The 24,867-nt window shown below is 44.1% G+C and overlaps 1 protein-coding gene across 2 annotated transcripts in view; it reads left to right on the top strand.

The window, feature by feature from the left end:
- The first annotated feature begins 252 nt into the window (after positions 1–252).
- Positions 253–24,867, top strand: part of LOC110129074 (protein argonaute-1) — a 35,498-nt gene continuing 10,883 nt past the window's right edge. The window contains exons 1-14 of one of the 2 annotated variants that reach the window (XM_020880232.2): positions 253–457; positions 5,401–5,584; positions 7,896–8,016; positions 8,463–8,644; positions 9,044–9,180; positions 9,405–9,539; positions 9,690–9,777; positions 10,432–10,579; positions 14,410–14,529; positions 14,887–15,009; positions 15,146–15,279; positions 18,380–18,564; positions 24,103–24,262; positions 24,444–24,534. In XM_020880232.2, the coding sequence (XP_020735891.1) occupies positions 433–457; positions 5,401–5,584; positions 7,896–8,016; positions 8,463–8,644; positions 9,044–9,180; positions 9,405–9,539; positions 9,690–9,777; positions 10,432–10,579; positions 14,410–14,529; positions 14,887–15,009; positions 15,146–15,279; positions 18,380–18,564; positions 24,103–24,262; positions 24,444–24,534 (1,833 nt within the window). In that variant the 5' untranslated portion in view covers positions 253–432. Of the gene's footprint in view, positions 458–5,400; positions 5,585–7,895; positions 8,017–8,462; positions 8,645–9,043; positions 9,181–9,404; positions 9,540–9,689; positions 9,778–10,431; positions 10,580–14,409; positions 14,530–14,886; positions 15,019–15,145; positions 15,280–18,379; positions 18,565–24,102; positions 24,263–24,443; positions 24,535–24,867 lie in introns of both variants that reach the window. The other variant, XM_020880231.2, reaches the window with a different exon arrangement.

Raw genomic sequence — 24,867 nt, 5'->3', positions numbered from 1 at the left:
TTGTCCTCCCGCCCCGCCCCACTTACGCCACTGCGCGGTTCCGCGGCGCCTTTACCGGAGCCCTCCCGCCGGGCTGCATGGCGATGGGTGACCGCCAGGGGCCGCTGCCTCCGGTCCCCGGTGCCCCCGCCCCTCTCCATTGGCCTTTGTTGCCGTCGGAGCGCCCCGTTTGACTCGTTCCCGTCCGCCCCCTGGGCCTGGCGGTCGCGCCTGCGCACTGGCAGCTGGCCGGGCGCTCGCAGGGGGAGCTGCTGCAGGCTCCGCGGCGGCGGCGGCAACGGAGGCTGCGGGGGCGGCGGCGCGAGCGGCCGGGCTTGGGGGGGCAGCCGAGCCCGGCCCGGGAGCCCAGGCAGCTAAAGTGCGGGGTACCTAGGCCCCTCACGCTGGACTCCACAGTCTCCGGGCCGCCTGATCTCCGCACGGGTATATGGGATGGAAGCGGGACCCTCGGGAGCAGGTAAGGGCCCTCTGGAGCGGGGACGATGCATGCTCCAAGGACTAGGGGACTCTCGCGTGAAGAGCAGGGTTTCTGAGTGAGGAGGGGTTTCCTGAGTGGGGAACGGGGCTCTTCTGAGATGGGGGGCCCAGTTTGAAGGGGGCTGTGTGCAGTTCCGGGGGAAACCTTGCGAAGGGAGGTCTGAGACGGGGGCCATTTATCAAAGGAGCCTCTATGCACTCGTGGAGGTGGGAAGTGCTTTGGGAGAAGGGCCTGAACGCACAGGAGGACTCCCGGAGGTACCGGGAGGCCTAGGGAGAGGCCCGGCAGGTGGCAGGGGGCGGGCTCCAGGTGTCCAGGAGAGGGGGGTCGACACAGATGGGCCCAGAGCTGCCGCATGCCCTGGGCGGGGGCTCAGCCGGTATGGGTTGGGCTGGGATGATGTCTTTTGGGGGAAGGCGCCAGAGCTGGGCTGTGAGCTCCGCCCCAGCCGGGCCTGACGCGGGGGCGAGGGTCAGGGGGCAGTGGGTGGGGATCCAGCCCTGGGATTCCCCCCCTTAAGTCTGGGGAGCTGGAGTGGAGGCGCCAGAGCATGCGCGGAGGTGGCAGCTGGAAGGGGCTGCCCGATGTGGTGGGGGCGTGGCCGCCCGAACCCCCCTACCCCTAATCCCGCCAGGTTGACTTGGTAAAAGGAGCGCGCTCATGGGGTGTAGTCTCTCTTAGGTTATGTTGGCAGGACACAAATGGAAATGGGCCCCTTCCCCATCTTGGTGGTCTTTCGCTTGTCTCTGAAACCTTCAGTCTCAATTTGCCAAGAATAGGTTGAGGGAAATGGACAAGTTTCTTATTCTGCCATTAGGATGAGGAAAGATTGGGATGGGAGCAATGTTTTAGGTTAGGGACAGGTCCTACTTGAAGACAGGCCTTAGAGAATGTATTGGTTGCTGAGGGACCAAGGCCAGGACCAGCTTTCCATAGAAGGGATTGTTTGCCTGGTTTGCATGTTTCTGGTTCAATAGTGAGCAGAGTTGGGATCTTTTAATCCAAGCATAATGACCTCTCTATTGAATGTTTCCTGAGTTGACAGCCTAATCTTTCTATGCCTTTATGTTTTTATGGTTGCTGTCCCCTACTGGTTATCTTTTCTTTTTGCTCTCTCTACTCCCCAGAAACTGTCAGAGCCATGTTATTAGACCCAGCGTTGTCAGGCTAGCCTTTTGTCATATATAAGTTGTTTGGGGTAGGGGGAAGTTTATAGCCTTCACCATAGTGTGTCCCAGGTGATAGCCTTAACTTCTCCTTATTCACAGTCAGGAGAAAAAGGAGATTAGAGGGGAAACTGAGGCAAGGCTGTCCCAAGAAGGCCAGAGTCCCTGGATGGGATGAGGGTGGTGGCACCTCCTGTTTCCTAGGTGTCTTATCTTTTTGGTGGCTGGAGCAGTCTGGACCTGGGAATCTTTTAGATCTTGTCTCACTACTTCCATTTGATCTAGAGGGGAGAATAGAATTTCCATTTGGGACGTGAATTTTATTTCATTTGGGACATGAATTTCATTTCTGGTTGAAGCAAGCATCTTTGTCTTTTATACCAGATCTAATACTCTTAAGGAAATAACTCTTGCCAACTCATTCAAGTCATTCATTCAGTGATCTTTAAGTACTTAGTGATTACTTTCACAAAGATGAAAACAACCTTGTGAAGGCTGTATAAGCCTTAAGGTGGAATTCAGGGGGCAACTGGCTTCAGGAAACTGTTAATACTTCCTTTTTCCCTTAGGCCCCTCTCTCCCTTCCATGAACTCTCTTGGTTTTCTGGGCTAGAGACTACTTGCAACAAGCCCTGGAACTAGAGTAGTAGGACACAGAAGTCCAGATGGATTTCTGGGAACTGGCACCCATACCAGACTGCTTGTGGTTTTATTCTGATGAATTCCTAGTGGTCTCGAGAGTGATGAAAAAATTGACTTTTTGTTTTTGGTTGTTGTTACAATAAATAAGCTTCTAGGGAAGGAACTAGAGCCTGGTATCTGGAGTTGGCTGTAGCCTAATGGGGCAACCTTTACCTCATCAAAGGGTGTAATTGAAATTCATTCTGGAAGCTGTGAGTAGAAGGATCCCATAACTGCCTCCTTCCTAGGCTAGGACTATTTTCTTGGAGGTTGGAGGACACAGTACACAAAGCAGCGTATTGTCTCTGGCTTCACTGGGCTCAAGGCCAGATGTGCCTTCTGTGCTTAGGTGTGTTTCAAGCACATATACTGGACTGGGAGCTCCTAGAGGGTGGAGTTAGTATCTGATTATCTGTGGAAACAACGAATGTCTAGGCCTTGACACAAGTACATCTTTATTTTTTGAATTGAGTCACATTCCATTGTGAACATAAATGGTTAAGTACATTGTATGGTGTCTAATAATTTGTGTGTACTTAGTGTGTGGATAAATTCTTTTTGGAGAGATTGGCCTCTTCCTCTTTGCTTACTGGACAGCTAACCCAGCCTTGAGTTTGTCTTTTGAATGGGCAGTCTAGCTTATTGGTAGGTACGTGGCCTCAGAACTGCAGGGAAGGGGGTCCCTGAGCCAGGCCTTTCGGCTCTTCCTTTTCCTTCTCAGGGCTGGTTGGGGATGGGGGAGGGGGAGTGTCCTTTTCATAGCCCCTCCCTCCTTGCTTTTGTCTGCAGAGAACGGCCCCGCCCCCTTCCCCCAAGGCCCAAGCTTTGTCCTCTGTGCAGGGGCCCTCATCTGCATCACAAAGTGGCCGTCTGTCCCTGTCTGGGTCTGAAGGGAAGTGTCTCCCTTTCTCAGACTAAAAGCTGGGGGCAGGGTGGGGTTGGGGGAACTTTGTACTGCCGTAAGACTTGTAGGAGGATGGGGTGGGAGAGAGGTTCTCTCTTCATCCTGCCTTCCCTAGTTTGGGTATGAAGGGGAAGGTGGGGGCCTCCCTGTTTTCCCAGAGCCTCCTAGGCATGGAGGGTGACTAAGGCTAGGTCTGGTGTGTAGTCCTATTTCTGAGGAAGAGGAGACTCTGAGGCTAGAGTGTCTGTCCCATCCCCCATCATTTCTACCCAGCCCCTAGCTCTAGGGGATGTCTTTCTCCCAAGACTCCAAACAATTACTCAGCCTGGGAGGCTAAGGAGGTGAATGGAATGTAAGAACTTGGGGAGGGGAAGGGTATCTCTTACCAGCTACTTCCTCTAGGGTCTTGTTTGTTCTGTGCAGGATTTATAATTGTTTCTGAGCAGTTTGCAGGTGTGTGTGTGCGTGTGCACTTGTGCTTGTGTGTTCTTTGTGGTATGTCTACGGATCTGTTTGTTAATTTGTGTCTTATCTGTGTGTTGAACACCTCCTGTATGCCAGACACTGGAGATTCAGCAGTGACCAAGGCAGATACATACAGTCTTTGTATCTTTGAAGGACTCACAATCTAGGTGAGGGGTATGTTTGTGAAGGTAAACTGTCCAATTCTAAGTATGTGTTTGGATGTGTATGTCTGACTATGGCTTGTATATAATTTCTGTCCAGCTCTTTCTACAGTAGGTGGCCAGGTGCTATTAGTTAAGCTTTTACTTCCCCAGGTAGCGGAGTTCTGAAGGCCTTTTCTCCCCAGGCTGGGCCTCCATTTCCCTGCCTGCGTTTCCCTGTAGGGTAGGCTTGACAGGTGGTTAGAAGGAGACACAGCAGCTTAGCTCTGGGAAGCAGGCCTCTCCCTTGAAGGGTTCTGACCTCTTCCTGACCCCCCCAGCCTGGCCAACTATGAAAGCAGATCTCTGATAACGGGAGGTTCTCGGCTGTTTTATCCCTCTCTCCTCCCAACTAGGCTGGTCCTCTATTGGCCAGGACAATAGTAGATATGGACAAAGGGTTCTCTTAGGCAGTTTTCCTTTTTTCTTCCCTTTCCCCTCAAGCTAGAAAATAAAACCCAGGGCAGCAATCATGCTGGTGGCAATAGAGGAGAAAGTAGTGGGAGCTGGCTCAGCCCTAGCCCTTTCCCCGGGGCCTCCGATGTCTTAAAATTGATCCCTACTGCAACTGTTGGGGCCCTCTGCGTGGAAGGAGGTGTGGGCCTGGAGAGGATGTTGTATTCTTCTTCCCAGAGCCAGTAATCTCATCTTCTCCAGCAGGATAATTGGTGCCCCTCCTTCCTGAGTCCTCTACTCTAGCCTGCTCTTGCCTTAGTCGCCTATGTTTAGCCTACCTTCATTCCCTAGATTTTTCTTCTTTTGAACTTTTGCTTCATTCTCTCCCAACTTGCAGCCTTACTTCCTGCCTAGGCTGTCAGCTCTAACCTATCTTGCCCCAGCCCCTATTCCAGCCTTTCCTCCTTCCCAATTCAAGCATTAGTTCTAGCCCCTTTAGCAGCTCCCTGTTTCAGCCTGTCTCCTTTCCTTGGTCTCCAGAATCTGTCCTGTTAGCCTTTTCTCCTTTTCCAATCTCAGCCATTCTGTTGCCTTAATCTTTTCCCAGACATTGGCCCTCGTCCTTGCTTGTTGCCCTGCCCCACCCCTTTCCCTGGCACTTGGCCTTCTTTAGGTCTTCCTCCTGCTTGCAGTTGGAGGAACTTTAAGGTGATGCTTTTTTTGTGTGTTCAGGATGGTGATGAGTGAAGTAAGCATCTAGCTGACAGATAGTAGGGTCTGCTGGATACCTGGTGGAGGCAGATGTCTCAATCCAATAGAGGAAAGAAAGAGCCAAATTTAGTCCCTTTATTTAACATTAATAGGAAGTTATTACGTACTCACTTGATGAATTTAAGATAGATAACAAGGGTAATTTTCCTAACTGGAAAGAGTTTTTTAAAAAATGAGCCTGGGTTTCAACCAGTGGAAATCCTCATTTAGGTTGGGTAGGCAGGAAAGAGGCTTCCCCTACACTCTGCTGCTCTCATTCTAGGAGTCCTTGTGCTTTCTCTGATCAGAGTGGTAAGGAGATTACCAGACTTTACCCTCACCAGGCTCTCTGTCTTGTAGCTGCAGGCGCCTACCTGCCCCCCCTGCAGCAGGTGTTCCAGGCACCTCGCCGGCCTGGCATTGGCACTGTGGGGAAACCAATCAAGCTCCTGGCCAATTACTTTGAAGTGGACATCCCTAAGATTGACGTCTATCACTACGAAGTGGATATCAAGCCAGATAAGTGTCCTCGCAGAGTCAACCGGTAAGTGATGCACATTTAAGCCACTAAGTCCAGTAGTCCTTGTTTTCCTGAGTTTCACATCCTTAAAAGAATCCAGGGAGGTAAAAGAAAAACACGTTGAAGGTGATATCACCAAATTCAAGAACATTTTTGAGGAAGAGATTCTAACTTAAGGTAAATGTTGAAGTAGATCACTGGATTTGGCTATTTGGAGACTATTGATACCTTTTGCCACAGCTGTTCTAGTGGAGCAGTTGGGCTAGTAATCTAAGAGTAAGTTAAGGAATAGGAACTTCCCTGGTGGCTCAGATGGTAAGAGTGAGTTAAGGAAAAAGTGGAAGGTGATGTGGTAGGGATAGTGAGAGATCTGATAGCTTTTTTCTAGATAAGTTGACAGTGAAGCATGGGAGAGAAGGAGTATGTTGACTTGAGAAGATTATAGGGCTCAAGCCTGCTGCATTTCATTATTTGTTGAAATTAATAAGTGAAAAATTTTTAAGAATAAGACATGGATATGTTTATAAACCAAGGAGCTAGTGTAGAAGTTAAAGGTATGGGACAGAGAGGAAAGGAATGAGTGGGATGTTCTGGCTAAGGCAGGAGGACATACAGGATACACAGTTTGAGGATTTAGCCTTAGAAGAAGTAGTAGCTCTTAAAATTAATTTATTTTGTTATTATTTGACAACTATTCATGCACAGTATAAAAAACGTTTTTAATATTACAGAAAGAGTAACAGTGAAAAATGTTTCCTATTACCTTGACCTCCAGTCCCCTAGTCCCTTTCCCCAGATGCATTTGTTATTACCCTTCAGTACACTTCCAGATATTTTTCTATACATATACAAGCATATTTGTATGCAAACATTTTAAAACACATGGAATACAGAATCATATATCTTGCTCTGCACCTTGCTTTTTCCACTGAGCAATGTATTTTGGAAAGTGATACATATCAGTACCCACAGATGCCTCATTCTTTATTATTAGATATTTAATAATAATTATTCAGAAACATTTAGGCAAGTCTAAACTTTTGCTACAAAAATGAAACTCTATAGAATATTAATAGAGATACATTTTTGCTCTCAAGTATGAATGTATCTGTAGGATAAAGTCCTAGGACTAGAATTGCTGGCACAGTACATTTACAATTTTTGAGGTAGTGTCAGTTTTTTTTTTTTAAGGTAAGTTGTACAAATTTATATCTTACGGTGTCCCCCTGTATCTGCACCAATTCAGTATATTGGATTTTTTTAATCATTGGCATTCTTGTAAGCAGAGAATTATATCTTGGTCTGATTTTAAATTGTATTTCTGTAATGAGTGATGTTGAACATATTTTCAGATACTTAAAAATTAATACATAGAAGGGATATTTCAAGTGTGAGAGGAAAGAGAAAGGAAAAGCTTGTATATATAAATATGTTTGTTTATATGTCTGGAAACTTGAGGGTGGCCTTGCCTTCTACACTGTACTCTTTTCAAAATTTTTAAAGATGCTTTTTGATCTGAGGTAGCAATGGGTTCTGTTGTTACAGGGGTAGTGGAGAAGGTTTGACACAATCTATGAGGATGAAAGTAATCAGAGTTAAAAAGATTGCTGGGCAGCACTGAGGCCTAATTGACATTGAAAGCATGTGTTTACAGTTAGATTCCAATGTATATTTTCAGTCTTTTTATCCAGTAGTATTCAAGATGTTTGATTTTGAAAGTGAAGGGGTCAGATGGGTTGGGATTTTGAAGGATAGATGGATACTCTGGAATCTAAATAGCAGAGGACAGGAAGTGAAATCAAGAAAGGGATAATAATGGAGAGAAAACAGGATGGTAGAACTAAAGGCTTCAGAGAGATGGAAGAGATGAGGTTTTTCTTCCACACTTTATTCCTATTCCAATTTAGACTTCTTCCTTTACCTTTTTTGATTATCATCTCAGGGATTGGAGCAGCCTGGATTTTTGTTCCCGATTCTGGACAGACCCTGAGATTAAGCTCTTTTCCCCTCAGCCTCATCCTCTGTTCCAGAGGTGCTCGCAATCACTCTTTTGGGTCCTTTGGAGCCTTGGTGATCCGAGGACCAAAAATACCACCGGACAGCAAGTTAGAGATGTAGAGTATCAGACTTAGCTCTAAATCTACTGAATCAGAATCTGCATTTTATATCTCCAGGTGATTGAGAAGCTTGAGAAGCACTGTTATAGAGATTAGTAGCTGGTAGGACAGAATTAGTAGCTGGCAGGTAGATGGGACATTGCCTGGACTTTAAATTACTTCCACGAGCTAGAAATAGTAGTCTTTCAGCTTCCTCTGGCCTTTCCCATTCTCCACAGGGAAGTGGTGGAATACATGGTCCAGCATTTCAAGCCTCAGATCTTTGGTGATCGCAAGCCCGTGTATGATGGAAAGAAGAACATTTACACTGTCACAGCACTGCCCATTGGCAACGAACGGGTATGGTTGGGAGTCATGCTGGATCTGTGTCAAGGGTCTGGGGAGGGACAGAGGTCACGTAAGCCTATTTGGAGTCTGGTGTCTGGAGATCCCTTTCATTGTTTGTGCTGAGAAAGTGTGTTTTAGGTTGAGGGATGGGTAGGTGCTTATGTTTATTTAGCCTACTGTATGTCTGTCCGTGTCCCAAACAGACTAAGACTAGACTTAAAACAGACCTAAAGGACTTCCTACTAAGTGTGGTTGAGAGGGACAGAGAGATACAGTGAGCCAAGGTGGCTGGAGACTTAGGGGCTGGAGTTATTCAGAAGTCTTCATTGTGAGTCCTTACCAGCCTAAGAAGCAGATTCTTGGCAAATCTTAGGGGTTAGGGACAGTAGGGGCAGGGCAAGGAACATTGAATTGTGGGAAGGCATTGGACATCTTTCACTCCTTTCTCTTTCCTGAAGGTTGACTTTGAGGTGACAATCCCTGGGGAAGGGAAGGATCGAATCTTCAAGGTCTCCATCAAGTGGCTGGCCATTGTGAGCTGGCGCATGCTGCATGAAGCCTTGGTCAGTGGCCAGATCCCTGTTCCCCTGGAGTCTGTGCAAGCCCTGGATGTAGCCATGAGGCACCTGGCATCCATGAGGTACTTGGTGTAGTTAATATCTGGGCTACTAGTGGTGGCAGAAGTGTATGGGAGGAGGAGGGAAATGAGCATATATTTTAAGGTCCCACATTATGCCTTTCAAATAAAAAATTCTTTGAAACCCTACTGTATGCCAGGCAAGTGTGCATATACATTTAGGTGGTACAAAGCTTTGGCCCTGTCCCTTTTAGTTATTTTTGGACCTCACCCCATCTGTCTCTGCAGGGCAGAAAAAGGGTAGAGTCTTGTACAAGGTCAGTCACACAGCTAGTAAACTATGAGAGCTGGAATTAAAGCCCTGGTGTCCTGCCTTCCAGGCCAGGGCTCCTCCGTGCCCAGGATGCCTCACAGGGTGGGGGCCTGTGCCCGAGGGACCAGTTCTCTGCCTGTCCCTGCCAGGTACACCCCCGTGGGCCGCTCCTTCTTCTCACCGCCTGAGGGCTACTACCACCCGCTGGGGGGTGGGCGCGAGGTCTGGTTCGGCTTTCACCAGTCTGTGCGCCCTGCCATGTGGAAGATGATGCTCAACATTGATGGTGAGTGGGGAGAGCCGTGGAGCCAGGGGCACCCTGCGTCCAGTGACCACACTCCCAGCCTCACCCCTCCCAGCTCGGTAACCACACTCCTAGTCTCGTCCCTGCAGCCCTGGGAGCCCTCCCCCATCCCTGTACCCTGTGAGGAAGAGGGTGTACAGAGCAGTGCCCCCCGTTGTTCTGGAAGGCAGAGTCTGAGTTGAGCCGTACCTCCGCTGTCCCCACAGTCTCAGCCACTGCCTTCTACAAGGCGCAGCCAGTGATTGAGTTCATGTGTGAGGTGCTCGACATCAGGAACATAGACGAGCAGCCCAAAGCCCTCACGGACTCGCAGCGTGTGCGCTTCACCAAGGAGATCAAGGGTGAGGACCCAGCCCGGTGGGGCGGGGAATCAGCGCTCCTTTCTCTTTAGTTCTAAAAGGAAATCCCCTTGGGATATATTCAGGCGAGAGGCCAAGCCTGGGCACATGAGCAACCTTTTCCAACTCTGACAAGCAGTGTGTGTATCCCAGGCCTGAAGGTGGAAGTGACCCACTGTGGACAGATGAAGAGGAAATACCGCGTGTGTAATGTTACCCGCCGCCCTGCCAGCCATCAGACGTAAGTTGATGGGGCTGCTAAGCTAAACCACTGGTGGAAGAGGGCCGATATTTCAACATACTCTGTTCACACTCTCCATCCCCCTACCTGGCCCTGAGGATGAGCTCTGTTTTTGAAGATAAACTGTAGGAATTTGGCATCCCTCCCCTAACATTCCCAGATCCATTGATAGAGACTCTCCCTACCATTTTACCTTCTTGGTCTCTACCTTTCCTTCTTGGACTTTTCCTGTAGAGCAAGTGTCTTTCCCTGGCTTCTTTCTCAGTTCTGTAAATGTTAGAATCTCTCTGAACTTACTCCTGAAAAAGAAAGCTGAGATCCTGGGTTAGACCTTGGGGAAAGTTGTCACTGATTTCGTCTAAAATCTTCACTTCAGACTGCTGGACCATGAGTGACTACCGTGTGTCAGACTTCATGCTCAACATTAGAAATAACAGATGAATCAGATATGATCTGACCATTGTGTAACTTGTTTTTCAAATCTTTGGCTTCACTCTTGGGGCCCTGTGTTGCCTCTGTTTTACCATGAGTGGCAGGAGTGCTCACAGAGGCTGGAAAGGAATGAAGTCAAGTCTGGCCCTGTGCATGGTTATAGATCTAGAAAGGTGTTATTGAATGCTGGACTATGACACCTCTTTCCCTTCCCCCAAACAGCTTTCCTCTGCAGCTGGAGAGTGGACAGACTGTGGAGTGCACAGTGGCCCAGTATTTCAAGCAGAAATATAACCTGCAGCTCAAGTATCCCCACCTGCCTTGCCTGCAAGTTGGCCAGGAACAAAAGCATACCTACCTGCCCCTAGAGGTGAGGCTGCCAAGTAATGGCCGGGCTGGGGAACAAGCATTGTACCTGTACACAGGTCATCAGAGGTCTGTTCTTCTATTTATAGTCTCATCATTTTAAGGCTTGGAAAAGTGATGTTCTTAGAGGACATTCTGTGAAACGCAGTCATCGTTCTTAACTGCTGAATTCTTTACTTATCCTCCGTCCTGCTCTCATGGTTTTTTAGGACTGCCAGGCAGAGGCGAAGCTGTATATATTTACTGTTTAATAAGTAATTAGTTCATTCAGGACAGAGATTTCAGATACCTACATGCATATCCTTTATTTATTTTTTCATTTTTGTATGGCTTTATTTATAGTTGACATACAATAAACTGCACATTTTAAGTGTACCATTTGATGTGTTTTGACATATGTATTCATGACGCCATCACTACAATAAAGATAATGAACACTCTAAGATACACTCATGTCCTCTTAATTTCTCTTTCCCTGTCTGGAGCTGGGAATCATAAATAACCTAAAGATACAAATGTACTTTATTTTACAGATATTGGAGGTGAATGTTACCTGTAATGGGAATCCTATTTCCCTAGTCATCAATGTGTTCCTTTTGAAAAAGTTTTAACCAAGATTTGTCATATTTTTATGCTTCAGCCAACCTTTGAAATTCTGCAATTAAAGAAAGAATAGTAATGCTCTTTAAGTCATAGAATGCAAATGAAGAACCACTAGTCTGTATTTGGTTTGTTATACACTAGCCATAATGTTTAGGGCTTCCCTGTTGGCAGCCAGAATGCCTACTGGGAACCTGCCTCTGACCGCTTCATTGTCTAGTCCTGTACTACTCAAAGTGTGGTCAGCAGACCAAGAGCATAGTTATTACCTGAAAGCTTATTTGAAATGCAGAATCTCAGGTTCCACCTAGATTTGCTTTATCAGTATCTCTTTTTACAGAATCCAAAGATTCTGTCAAATATGAATGTTTATGTTGAAGAAGCACTAGCCTAGATTACTGTCTTATTCTGTTCTAGCAGTGGGAGTCAGGTATCTGGGACCTAAGCCTTCTGTGAGCTTTTGGGATTTCAGAACTAACCAGAGGAAATTAGGCTAAAGGGAGAAAGAAGAGATCCCCAAACCCAAGAACTCTGACACAGTTAATAGCTGCTGATGCATAGAAAATGAGATGAGGACAGCATGTTCTCTGAGATGTAAGCAGAAGTCTTTAGGGGCAGTTCCAGCTAAGTAGATAGGCTTTAGGTAATATCTGTTGCAAGCTGAGATCTGTTAGCAAATTGACATGATTTCTGTTTAAACAATAATTTCCATGGTGAATAACTTATATAATGACATATTTTGATTTCTACTGGTGCTTGTTCACTTAACAAATATTTAATGCGCTTCTACTAAAGTCATATACTCCTGGGTGCCAGGAAGGCAGCAAGAGAGGCAGGGTCCTTGCTGTCATGGAGCTGAAAATCTAGAAGGGGGAGATAGACAAATAAGAGAGTTTCAGATGGTGGTCAGTGTCATAAGGTTAAGGGAATGGTCATAAAGTGGAGGGGTTTGGAGATTCACTTTAGTTTTTGTGGTCAGGGAAGGCTTCTTTTAGGAGACATTTGAGCTGAGTTCCAAATCGTGAGATAGAACCTATCTTTTAACAACCTGAAGGAAGAACCTTTCAGGCATGAGTTTAATAGCAAGTAGGTAGGCAGCAGAGAGCTTGGATATTCTTGAGAGAGAAAAAAGGGCATAGTGACTGGCATGCAGTTAATGAGGAGAAAAGTGGGAGGTGGCTTTGGGGAGAGGTGCAGGGTCAAATCATATAGGCTATTGTAGGCGATGTCTTTTTTCCAGAATAGCTTTATTGAGACATAATTCACATCCCATAAAGTTTGCCCTCTTAAAATGTGCAATTCAGTGGTTTTTAGTGTATTCACAGAATTGCATAACCATCACCATTGTGTGATTTTAAAGCATTTTCATCATCCCCCAAAGCAAGACCACACCCCTTAATAGTCACTTACCATCCCTTCTATCCTCTGCACTAGCCCTTACTAATCTCTAATCTGCTTCTGTCTCTATGGATTTGTCTATCCTGGACACCTCATAAAAATGAAATTATATAATATATGGTCTTTTTATTTTTTTTTTTTAATATATGGCCTTTTTAAACTGGCCAATTTCACTTAGCAAATGTCTTCAAAGTTCATTCTATGTTGTAGCATATGTCACAACTCCCTTTTTAAGGTTGAATAATATTTCCATGTATGTATATAACACATTTTGTTTATCCATTCATTTATTGATGGATACTTGGGTTGCTTTCACCTTCTAGCTATTATGAATAATGCTGCTGTGAAGATAGATGTACAAATATTTGTTTTAGTCCCTGCTTTCGTTTCTTTTGAGTACATACCCAGAAGTGGAATTACTGGATCATATGGTAATTCTGTGTTTAGTTTTTTGGGGACTCACCATACTGTTTTCCACACAGGTGTACCATTTTACATTCCCACCAGCAATGCACAAGGGATCCAGTTTCTCCACATCTCTGCTTTTTTTCCCTAGTGTTGATTCTGTAATTGAAATTATCTGCACCTTTAAATTGCCTTCAGGAGAGCAACCTCACGAATTTTAACAGTTCTGGGTTTTCATTAAGTAAATTGACTAATGTGTATTCTTTGAAATACAGAGTTTAAGAGTAGGTGACCTTGTCCTGGTTTTCCCTACCCTTGTTACCATGAACTCTGGAAATTAGGCAGAGAATCAGTACTTAGAGCGTTGGCCCTGTGGAAGCAAGTTTTACATTTCATTTCATCTCAGTCCTCACAACAGCTTCGATACACAGCTAGTGTTTTTTCCTGTGACTAAAATTAAAGAAGCAGAGTCTTAGAGTGGTTAAGAGTCCTGCCCAAGGTAACGTCATGTAGAATTGGCAAAGCTGGACTTCAAACTCAAGTTTTCCAAACCTGTGGTTTCTCTCTCCTCTGCCAAAAGACTTCCTGTTCACGGCTTCCTGAATATTGTGTATATTCAGGAAGCAATAGAATGAAAATCTTATATATCACTAGAAAGTCTGTTCTGGTCTCACTGTGTTCTCTTAGGCCCAGTCAGAGGAACCATGTGGTAAGATGTTCCTCGTACCAGTAGAGGACACTGTCAGTCAACAGAGACTGATTTCTGTGGTCCAAGGGCTCAGCGGTCATCTGTATTCTGGGGCCTTAGAACCAACCAGGTCTAGTTCTCCTGGTGTGTTGCGGGATGGAACAACCTGCTGCCTGCTACCACTGGACAGCTGCCTACTATCTAAGGATCCAGTTTGTGTATACTGAGTTTTCTTAGTATTCAAAGAAGTTTTAGCTTGGGTCCTTTGGTAAATAATAATTTATGCTACAACTCACTAAGTGTTTGGGGATGGCAACCCACTCCAGTATTCTTGCCTGGAGAATCCCATTTACAGAGGAACCTGGCAGCCTACAGTCCATGGGCTTGCAAAAGTCGTACACGGCTTAGTGACTAAACCACCACCACTGATGTTTACTATGTTCAGAACTGTACTTGATTCTTTAAGTGCTTTATTTTATTTAGTCTCCAAACAATTGTTACTGTTCTCTGTATTTAACATATGAGCCCTGAACCCAGATCTGGCTCTGGATCCTAAGCCCTTAATCACAAAGTGGCTATATAGACTTTTGTAATGCACATGAATGTTTTCTTACCTACCTGTCTGTGAACAAGAGATTTTGTAGTTCACTTCCAGGACTGGCAGCCAGGGCCTTTCTGTGGGGCTCTGGGTACAGGGTAGACTCTACTCAAGCCAGCGCTACCTGTTCTTCTCGTTTCCTTAGGTCTGTAACATTGTGGCTGGGCAGCGCTGCATTAAGAAGCTGACTGACAACCAGACTTCAACCATGATAAAGGCTACAGCTAGATCGGCCCCAGACAGACAAGAGGAGATTAGCCGCCTGGTCAGTGAGGATGCAGAGAAACGTATGCTTGGTTGCTCAGTCATGGAAGTCCCTGGTAGCAAGTAGATGCTTTTCTGACTTGGCAGGACTCTTAGGAAAACAAGTCTGGATTGGTTACCTGGGACTGCTCTTGCTTCTTGACCCTGTAGCTGCTTTGCTTCCTATCTCTTTTTTTTCTCCTCTATTACTTCCCTGTGTTATCTGCTTCCACTTACCTCATCTTCCACTTTCTCCCCCTTTCTAGGGGTATTCCTTACCAGCCTCAGCTGCTCTTCAGGGCTTTCTGCTTGGGACCCAGAGGGTGAGCAGGATTGCCAAGCTACCACTCTCCTGAGATCCCCTTCTTTTGTTTTGCAGATGAAGAATGCCAGCTACAACCTAGATCCCTACATCCAGGAATTTGGGATCAAGGTGAAGGATGACATGACGGAGGTGACGGGACGAGTGCTGCCGGCGCCCATCTTGCAGTACGGCGGCCGGGTGAGCAGGGTCAGGGCCAGACAGCGTCTCTGGGGCTTATGGGGGGAGGTTGGCTTGTTACAGCCAGGGGCCTTTGCTCCCCTACCCACCTGGCTTTATTGAGGCTCACCTGGGCGCCCCCTCTGCCTATCCCCAGAACCGGGCCATTGCCACACCCAATCAGGGTGTCTGGGACATGCGGGGGAAACAGTTCTACAATGGCATTGAGATCAAAGTCTGGGCCATCGCCTGCTTCGCACCCCAAAAACAGTGTCGAGAAGAAGTGCTCAAGTAAGGAGGCTGAGTGTATGGGTGGGAAGGTGGGAAGGACCCTGGAGCTGCCTAAGTTCCTCTACTCCCGAGGGGGCCAAGATTTGCTCTGTAGTCTGTTTTTCCTGACTTTCGACTCTGCCCCCTCTGCTATCTGGCTTAAACTTCTCCCTGCTTCTTTTCTGTTCCTCTGTGGTCAGGAGTCTTGGTAAGGAGCCATATCTATGTCAGAGATGATCATTTTAGGACATGAACCTCCTAAGGGAGACCTGAATTGTTTTATTGTTACAATATTTAACATGGGTAGTAAATAGTAGTAGTGATGACTGTAATATTTATGCTGACATTGTACCTAATTTTGTGTTCTCTTAGTTCATCTTTACAGTGAGTAGTGGTGGTATTTCCATTTTCAGGAGACTGAGGCTCAAAGAGGTTAAGTAACTTGTGCAAGGTTTGCATTATCAAGAAAGTGTCAAATTGGGGGCAAATCAGATCTGACGTTTCAGAGCTTATATTCCTAATTAGAAATAAAAGTTTAGCTGGTACTCTGAGCTCTCCTTTCCTATGGACAGAATTTGTTCAGTTGGGTCCAAGTGACCTGAGTTAGGTGAACATGAGTTGTAGGGGCCTCTGAGCCACCTGTGGCTGAGTAGCTGAGAGTAGATGACAGCAACAAAGAAAGTGAGATAGCCAAGCTGCTTAAAGGAATCGGTTAGGGGAATAATGGTCTTGAATGAGTGAGTGAATAAGTGAAGAGATCACTGACTCTCCCCCTGCAGTCCTATTTTTCAAATACCACAAAATTTACCCATTAGAAGTATGCAGTTCAGTTCCTGCTGTCCTTTGAAGTGCTGGCTCTTTGTTTTCTCTGGATCTGGAGTAAGGTCAGTGCATTCTGGAGCTGAGAAAAAATCAGTGGAGCTGACCACTTTGGGCAGTGATGTGAGTCAGTAGAGATGTGTGCCCTGGTGGGTTCACCTGATCTTGGGATTCTCATAAGAACTGGTCACAGCAGCCCCTGATGAATGTGGAGACTGTGGCCCTCCGTCTCCCCTCACAGGTGCACAGCCACCTCCATCACAATTTTAGTTCTCTTAAATGAGTATCTCTTCTCGCCTCTCCTGAGTTCTCGGGATTTTGGCCCCACTGAGGCCTGCTCTTAGTGTTGGCCAGGCTTGGGAGGGCTGATTTCCTAACCAGTGTCAGAAAGGTGCTTAGCTCTGCCTCTGTGTCACCTTGGGGTGGTTCTGTTCTGGGCATGTTTCTCACTCTCGTGTCTTACCCCATCCTGTTCTTTTGAGAAGCGATTTGTTGTTTGGATATTTTGGGGCACGGAAACTGATAAACCTAGAATCTTTGATTTGGAAGTAGTTTCGATTCATCAGACAACAACCTTCTTGCAGTGATCTCTGGATGCAGGGGGTAATATGTGACTTGTATACCTGGGCCAGTTGCTTGTATGGTCCTGGGCTAAAGATTTAAGATTTGGGAGTTTTCAGCTATGGCAGTGGATGAGATTGTCTACGGAAAATGTGCGTAGTGACAGAGGCTGAAAATAGAATCCAGAAAAACGAGAAAGGAAATAGAACAAAGTTCCTACATGTGTATGAAGGAATGGGATCCAGAGCACAGGAAAAGCCATCATTTCCAAGACATAAAGGGAAGAGATGAAGATGGCCATGGAGGTAGAGCAGTTGGTCATTGGGGATGGATAAGGGGGTCTTAGGGTCAACCCTCAGGATTTTTCTTCTGGCTAAAGAGGCCCTGTTACCTCAGCTGTGTCACTTTTAGGACAAGATTTTAAGACATTCCCCATTAGAGTTCTCTCAACACTTTGAGGCCCCCGGCACTGGACATAATATCCGAAGTGTGATCTGGTAATAGAAGATAGGGAATACCACTTTCCTTGAAGTAGAGACCCACTTATTAGTGGAAGCTAGTTAACACATTGGCTTTTTAATAGCTATGCTGCAGTTGTATGCACAGCAGAGAAGTGGAAGAAACACTCAGTAGTCGTTCAGAGCCCTGGCACTTAGTTACATGAAATGATATTTTTAGTTTTAAATAATATATTTTTTTATTTTAATGTTATTTGAAAACCTTAAAAAAGATAGAGTAATATGGAAAACATCCATGTGTCTATCATCCAGAGTATTGTCATGTTTGTTTTATCCTTTTTAAAAGGTAAATAAAATATTTCAGATAAATTTGACAGTCCTTTATATCCTCCGTTCTAGTCCCATTTCTCCTTTCTGATGCAGTCACTTTCTTGAGTTATTGTAACCTTTCTATCCAATTTATATATGTTATATACCTATATAAGTGGTTTAAAATTTTACACAACCATGTTGTACTGTATTAATCTCATGGATTTTTTTTTTTAACTGATTGAAAAAAATTGTTTTCTCACTGCATAGGTTTTTAAACCCATCTTATTGATATTTGTATGCTATATAATAACATCCCTTAAACAATTGCTTTTATTCTCTGTACATTGTTGCTTTTAATCTAAATACAGGTTTTTCACAAATTGAATTTCTCGCTGCTCCTTTCAGTCTGTCATATTTATGTAGCTTGATTTTTTTTTTAATCTATTGCATGTGTACCCTCTTTTCCAACTTTGTCTTCCTTTCTTAGGGTAAAGCTCTAAAACCAAAAGAAAAAAGCTTGTTTAATTATTTGCTCTCAGGCTTCAAAGAACCCATAGGGGAGGAGGGAGCACATTTTTTCCTAGGATCTCCTGTTCTCTGGTCACTGTTGGAAGCTCATTTGTTTTAATTTGAGCCAAGAGGCCTTCCTCTTGGACATCTTCCTATTGCTGTAGACTCAGAACACAGGAACCAGCTGCTTGAGTGGGCCAAGGTGGGAGACTTCGAGAATTTCCACAGGTGGTTTTTCTGGGCTCCCTCAGCTCTCTGTTTATACCATTGAACACTTAGCAAGTCCTGCCTTGTTCTACCCAACAATAAATGTGGTTTTTACACTAGATGTGATGATGTCTCATTCCTCTTAGAGTCTGTTAGTGCTTGTCACAGTGCTGGGGACCTAAGATGGAGGCGTTTGGTTAGAAGTGTTCCAGTGAGACTTACTGCCTCTTGTTGTGACCATGCTTATGCTGCAGGAACTTCACGGACCAGCTGCGGAAGATTTCCAAGGATGCAGGGATGCCCATCCAGGGCCAGCCTTGCTTCTGCAAGTATGCGCAGGGGGCCGACAGTGTGGAGCCCATGTTCCGGCATCTCAAGAACACCTACTCAGGGCTGCAGCTCATTATCGTCATCCTGCCTGGGAAGACGCCAGTGTATGGTACAGTTCTCTTGGAGTAGTGATTACAATGATAGGACTCTTCTCAGGGTAGCTCCCTGGAAGATCCTAGGCATGACTCAGTGTGGATTCTTGACCCTAGCTGGAGCTGGTCCTTGCTGTCGGTGTTCCTCCTAGAGGAGAAATATCAACTTATATGAGCCAGTCAGTCACCTCTGGTCCTGTTTACCTGCTCACACTCCCTTTCAGTAGCATTTACTGCAGTCCTCTGTGTGCTGGTGTTTATGCAAGGCTAAGCTGAGCCAGATGCAGGGATAGGTCAGTCCAGATTCCTATCCTTAGGAGTACATTGTCTGTTAGGCCACAGGGCAGCACACCCCAGCGGAATTTGTGGTGGTTCTGTTGGTGTTCCATTGCTGGGAATGACTTAGAATTTTTGAGACGTATTCCTTCTGTTTTCCTCTCTTTTAAGGATGGAAATGACTGTATCCATCTCTGCCTCAGTGTTTTTCTCTCACTTTTTTTTTCCTTCTCCAACTTTCCTCTTCAAATGAAGAGGTGTTTCTCCTCTGATCTTATTCAACCCATGTGTACCCTTGTTTCTCTCATCCTGCTGCATTTGGGACACTTTGACCCTCAAACATCTTTAGAGCACATTACCACAGTCATGCCGTCTCCTTTAGTTTTTTTTCTTTCTATTTTCTTGCTTTTCTTCAAGAAAAAAAAAAAACTTGAAGAAGAGTTTTTAAATGTGTTCTGTACATTTTCTATCCCCACTTCCTCACCAGCCGCCTGCTGCTTAGCTTTTTTCATTTATCTTAACCTCTTCCAGTCTCCTAAACCTCCTCTACAGAGGGTCACCAATGACCTTTCTCCTCTTGACTTCTTGATACTTTCTCCTGTCTCTCCTTAATTGTTTTTGTCATTACCAGGAATGCCTGGCATTTTCCAAAATTCTGTACTCTGTCCTCTTTTTCTCTCTTTTCATTCTAGTGAAATTCTCATACATTTCAGTTGTTTCAGTCATCAACTATTGTTAGATGTTATCATGTATTATTAAAATCTTCATTCAACACTTGACCTCTCTGCAGTTCCTATCTCTTTCTCTGACTTTGCTTCCTTCCACAAGAGTTCATTGATCACCTACTGTGTATGAAAAGAAACACCGATTGATACTGAATACATGCGTGGATAAAACAGTTGTGCCCTTTGCTCTTATAAAGTGTGCTGGTGAACAGTCTGTTTGGTAACTTGTGTTCTCTGTCTACCAGTGAGCCCTTCTCTTTACTTTTCTCTTCTGTGTTGGTATCACAATTGCTTCTGGGTACCTTTATCCAAACTTTGGGGGCAGTCTGTCTTCTCTTTGCTTACCTCTAATGCTATTTTTTTTATACAATGTTAAGAGGTATTCCCTATTCGCCACCAATTCTTCTCAATTTAATTCTAACATTTCTTTTTAAGTCTTTCTTGTATAGATTATTGGATGAGACTTTTTGTGATGGTACTGTCAAAAAAAAAAAAAACCTTCATTAGTCCCCATCACAAAATAGAAGTTTTTTGGGGCCCTGATCTTAGTTTAACCCTTTCAGCTTCTTATTGTACATGTCTTTGCTACATATACCAGAAAGATCACTTGTTCTGGAATTAGATAGAACTGGATTTTAATCCTGACTATGCCAGTTTACTGTCTTAGTCAGGTTACCTAACCTTTCTCAGCCTCATTAATTAATTATATAAAAGCATCTAACACAGTGCCTGTGACCTAGTAGATACTCTCTAAGTGTGCATTCCTTATGTGCTTTCCAGTCTCTGGTTTTGCTTAACATCATTTGCCTTTGCCTGGAATCTCTAAATACTTTTTTTGTTTTATTTGCTCTTAGTAGTATCTGTGTATTTCCAGTAGGGCAGCATTTTGGTTAGGTTTCATACTGGATAATGCCACCTTGTCAAGGAGTAATCCCAATTTCCTCACATGCAAATCATCATCTGTCATTGGTCTCAATGTGATACAGATTAACAGCAAAATAGAAGCAAGCAAGCACAACTTCCAATGCCTGGAAATCAGAAGCTCTTAATTATTTAGTCTTTTTTCCTCCCAAGCAGGTCTTTATTGGGAGCCTACCATGTATTGGCCATTTCTTGGTGCTAGGACTTCAGCAGCAAGACAAAGTTGTGCCCTGAGGAGTTTACATTGCAGTCGAGGAGCAAGACAAGAAGTGCTATGAAGAAAGGGTAAAGGTGTAAAGAAAGTAAAGAAAGGATAAGGTGGTATAGAAAGAGATGGACTGTGATTTTAGGTTAGAATATCTACTCTTTTTATGCCCCACCTTGCCCTTAAAATTCTCTCTATCCTTTGAATTCTAATTTAAACATACTTATTCCTGGAAGCTTTCTCTTGTCATCCTACCTGGAAGATTAACTGGTCTCTTTCTGGATTCATCTAGAAATTGCATCAGGTTGCTGATCAGTTAATTGTTTTGAGCATGGAGTGGATCTGATTCTGCTCAAAATCTTCTTCCCTCTGTACATACATACCAAGGTAGAGCCTTCCACTGACATATGATACTCAGTACTTATCAAAGTTGGTTGATCTCCAATCCACATCTCTCTTGGGCCTTAAATTGATGTCCCTTGGTTAGAAAATAAGGATGCTTTTTAGGAGAATTGCCTTGAATAATTAGCCATGTTTCTGGTTCCCTCCATAAAGGTAGAATCCAACATTTTTGGCCTCCCTGTGTAGTGTAGTGTGGCATGCTTGGAGAAGTCAGGTGTTAGAGAGTTTTCCCTACCCTGGGCTCAGTCATCTTATACCTCTCTCCAGCTTGATACCTTGATTATGACCTTGGGTTTCTTTCACTTACATGTTCTTTTTTGATTATACCACTTAGGTAATGGGGGCATTTGACTAGGAATTAAGCCTGCACATAGGAGGAACAGTCAGATTCTTTGAAAGATCCTTCACCGTCCTTCCTGGGAGGCCAAGTGGTAGTCAAGACAAGGTCCACATGCATTATAGTTGCCCCAGAAGTATAAAAGGACACTGTCACATTTGCACTTATAATCTGCCTACATGCCTCATCCTGTCCTTAGTATTTTTAACTCCTTCCTCTCCACTAAATTGATATAATTTTTTAATGTAATTTTTTTATTAAAGTATAATATACATGTAAAGATCTTTTGTGGTTAATTCAGTGAATTCTCACAGAGTGTCACAGCAGGGGTACCTAGTTCTGATAGTAGAACATTACCACAATCCCAGGCTACTGATTACTGCAACTTACCATCAGTGGTAACCACTGTTATTTTGGCTTCTAACACCATAGATTAGTTTTGACTGTCTTTGAACTTTATATGAATGGAGTCATATATCATGTACATTTTTATGTGTCTGTCTTCTTTCACTCAACATTTTTAGATTTGTCCATGTTTTTTAGTTTGTTATAGTTTTTCCATTATATGATTTTAACACAATTTACATGTGTTTATCCATTCTACTGTTAATGGACATAATTGGGTTGTTTCAGGCTTTTACTATTATAAATAATGCTTCAGTGAACATTCTTGTACATGTCCTTTGGATATATGTGCCCATTTCTATTGGGTGTGTAACTAGGAGGGATTTTAAGTGTAGAGATGTATACTTCCATCAGCAGCAAATGAGAGTTCTAGTTATCTACATCCTTGTCAAACTTGGTATTGTCACTTGAATTTTAGCCATTTTTATGGGTGTTTGTTAATACTGCATTGTGCTTTTTTATTTCTCTGGTGACTGATGAGGTTGAGTATCTTTATATTTTTATTGGCTGTTTCACTAGCCTCTTTTGACAGGTGCCTCTCAAGTCTCTCTTTGTTTATTGGCTTAGATGTTCCTTATAATTCCTTTATTAAATATTATGTATACTACACATATCTGTAGCTTGCCTTTTTACTTTCTTAATGGGTTCTTTTGTTGAACAGAAATGTAAAATTTTAATGTAGTCCTGTTTATCAATATTTTTCCTTTATGGCTAGTATTTTCTGAGTCCTGTTGAAGAAATCGTAAGGTCACGAAGATACTAGTCTGTGTTTTCTTTTAAATGTTTTTTTTAACCTTTCACATTTAGAACTAGCTTGTGTTTGCCAGAAACAGCTGTTGCTTTCTCTGTCCCTTGGCAGTGGTTCCTCTTTTGGTGCAAAGCCTAGAATCTCAGCCTCTTGCCCACATCTAGAATCAGCAGATGTACCCAGGGCAAAGCAGCTGCAGCAGATGGCTCACCTCTGTGAGGTTCTCTTCCTCTCTTCCACTTCTTTTGTCTTAGCACCTCTCTACTGCCTTCAGAAAGATGATTTTTGAATTTTTTCATAAATTCCTGAATGGTTTCCCTGAATGTTCTCAGCACACACTGGTTTCCTTCTGACCATATCTCTTGGAGATAAAAATGATCCCTTAGCTTTTTAAGCAGTCTCGAATTTCTCCTATTGAAAATATATCATACTGTTTATTGATCCCATGTTTCCTTCATGGTATTTGATATTACCGAAAACAGTTTTTGCCTCTATCCATTTATTTTTGCCTTGCTATCACAAAATTCTGGTCCTTGTTTTACCTCTTAGCAGCATTTGACCTGGTTGAACACTTGCTCTTTCTTGAAACACTCTTTCTTCCCTGGCATTCATGCTGCAATACTGTCTTGATCTTCCTCCTAGATATCTGGATTTTTGTCCTTTGCAGATTCATCTTCTTCCTGTTCTGCAGTATTGTTAGCTCCTCAAGAATCGAGTTTAAGCCCTCTTCTTTCACTCTGTTCTCTTCCTGGTTGATCTCAAGATCATATCTTCAATTACTGCCTGTACCTAAATATGTCATACTTTACATCTCCATTTCAGACTACTCTTGAACTTACAATTGCTGTACTCAGTGCCTGATTGATATCCTCACTGGGATGACCAAAATGCACTTCAAACTCAAAATGTTTCAAAAAGAACTTAAGATCTGTCTGTTCTATTACAGAAGTCTAGAAACTCATAAGTTATCCATAAAAATTACTTTTCCTTACATAGTCTCTTGAATCTGTTTCTCTCCATTCTGACAACTGCCTTCTTAACCTACCCTCATTTCTTTCCTAGGTCGGTCTAATCACCACTTTCTTTCTCTCACACGGCAGTTCCTTTGCCCTCCTTTATAGGTGGTTTGACCTTTCAGTTTCTTCAGTTTATGTTTCTGTCACCTATCGGAGTGCATTTTGCCTGCTCTTCCCTTGGCCTGGAATGCACTCTTCCATATTCTCTCTCCCTTGTAAGTTCTTTTCTACCTTTAAATTTCAGTTCAGTGAAGAATCCTTTCCTGGCTAGGTTATTACACTATTATCATATGCTCTCTGCGTCATAGCTCTGTGAAGTTTCCTGTTGTAGCATTTATCATTGTTATGCTTTTTATGATTTTTAAAATCAGTCACTAGATAGTAAGCACTGTAAGAGTAGGGACCCTATGCGTTTCTGGTCACCACTGTGTTCCCTAGTACCTCGTACGCTTCCTGGAATCAGGTAGACAGTTAGTAAGTATTTGCTGAATGCACTAATCAGTTCTTTCCCTGCTCATAGCTGAAGTGAAACGTGTTGGAGATACTCTCTTGGGAATGGCTACACAGTGTGTGCAAGTGAAGAACGTGGTCAAGACCTCACCTCAGACTCTGTCTAACCTTTGCCTGAAGATCAATGTCAAACTTGGTGGCATTAACAACATCCTAGTCCCACACCAGCGGTATGAACTCTATTGCTTACTTGCCCTTGTCAAGCAAGGTAATATACTGGAGATTGATGAAAAGATAGGACACTGTCCAGGCAGAGTGAGTCACAAGGGAGAGGGGACCAAAGTGGGTGCTAGATGGTGCCAGGGAAAGAAGACCCAACTCCTCACCATTTGTTTTCTCTTCCTTGTTTAGCTCTGCAGTCTTTCAGCAACCAGTGATATTCCTGGGAGCAGATGTTACACACCCACCAGCAGGGGATGGGAAAAAACCTTCTATCACAGCAGTGAGTGATACTTTCCAGCTTCCCCCGTAAGGTTCTCTTCTGAGTCCCCAAGACTACACCTGATTTCCTTCCCTCAACTCTGTTGCTTGACCCTTCACAAGATCTTTTTATTTCAGCTGATCATCCCCGTTAACCAGTCCCTTAGTTTTTTAATAAAGCTAACTCTGTATGGTATCTTCTTTTCAGAGAGAGCAGTGAGAGAGTAGACTGGGGCCAGAAACTTGGTTATGTCTCTATCACTTTTGTTCTGTGTTTGAATTTCCCTCTTTCTCTCTGTGCCCACTTTTGGGATATGGGAAGGACCATATCTCTCCTCTGGAACCCCTTTTAAGT

The sequence above is a fragment of the Odocoileus virginianus genome, chromosome 5, assembly GCF_023699985.2.
Source record: "Odocoileus virginianus isolate 20LAN1187 ecotype Illinois chromosome 5, Ovbor_1.2, whole genome shotgun sequence".
In the NCBI taxonomy this organism is placed as follows: Eukaryota; Metazoa; Chordata; class Mammalia; order Artiodactyla; family Cervidae; genus Odocoileus; species Odocoileus virginianus.
The sequence above is the reverse complement of the archived record's forward strand: the minus strand, read 5'-3'. Positions and strand labels throughout refer to the sequence as shown.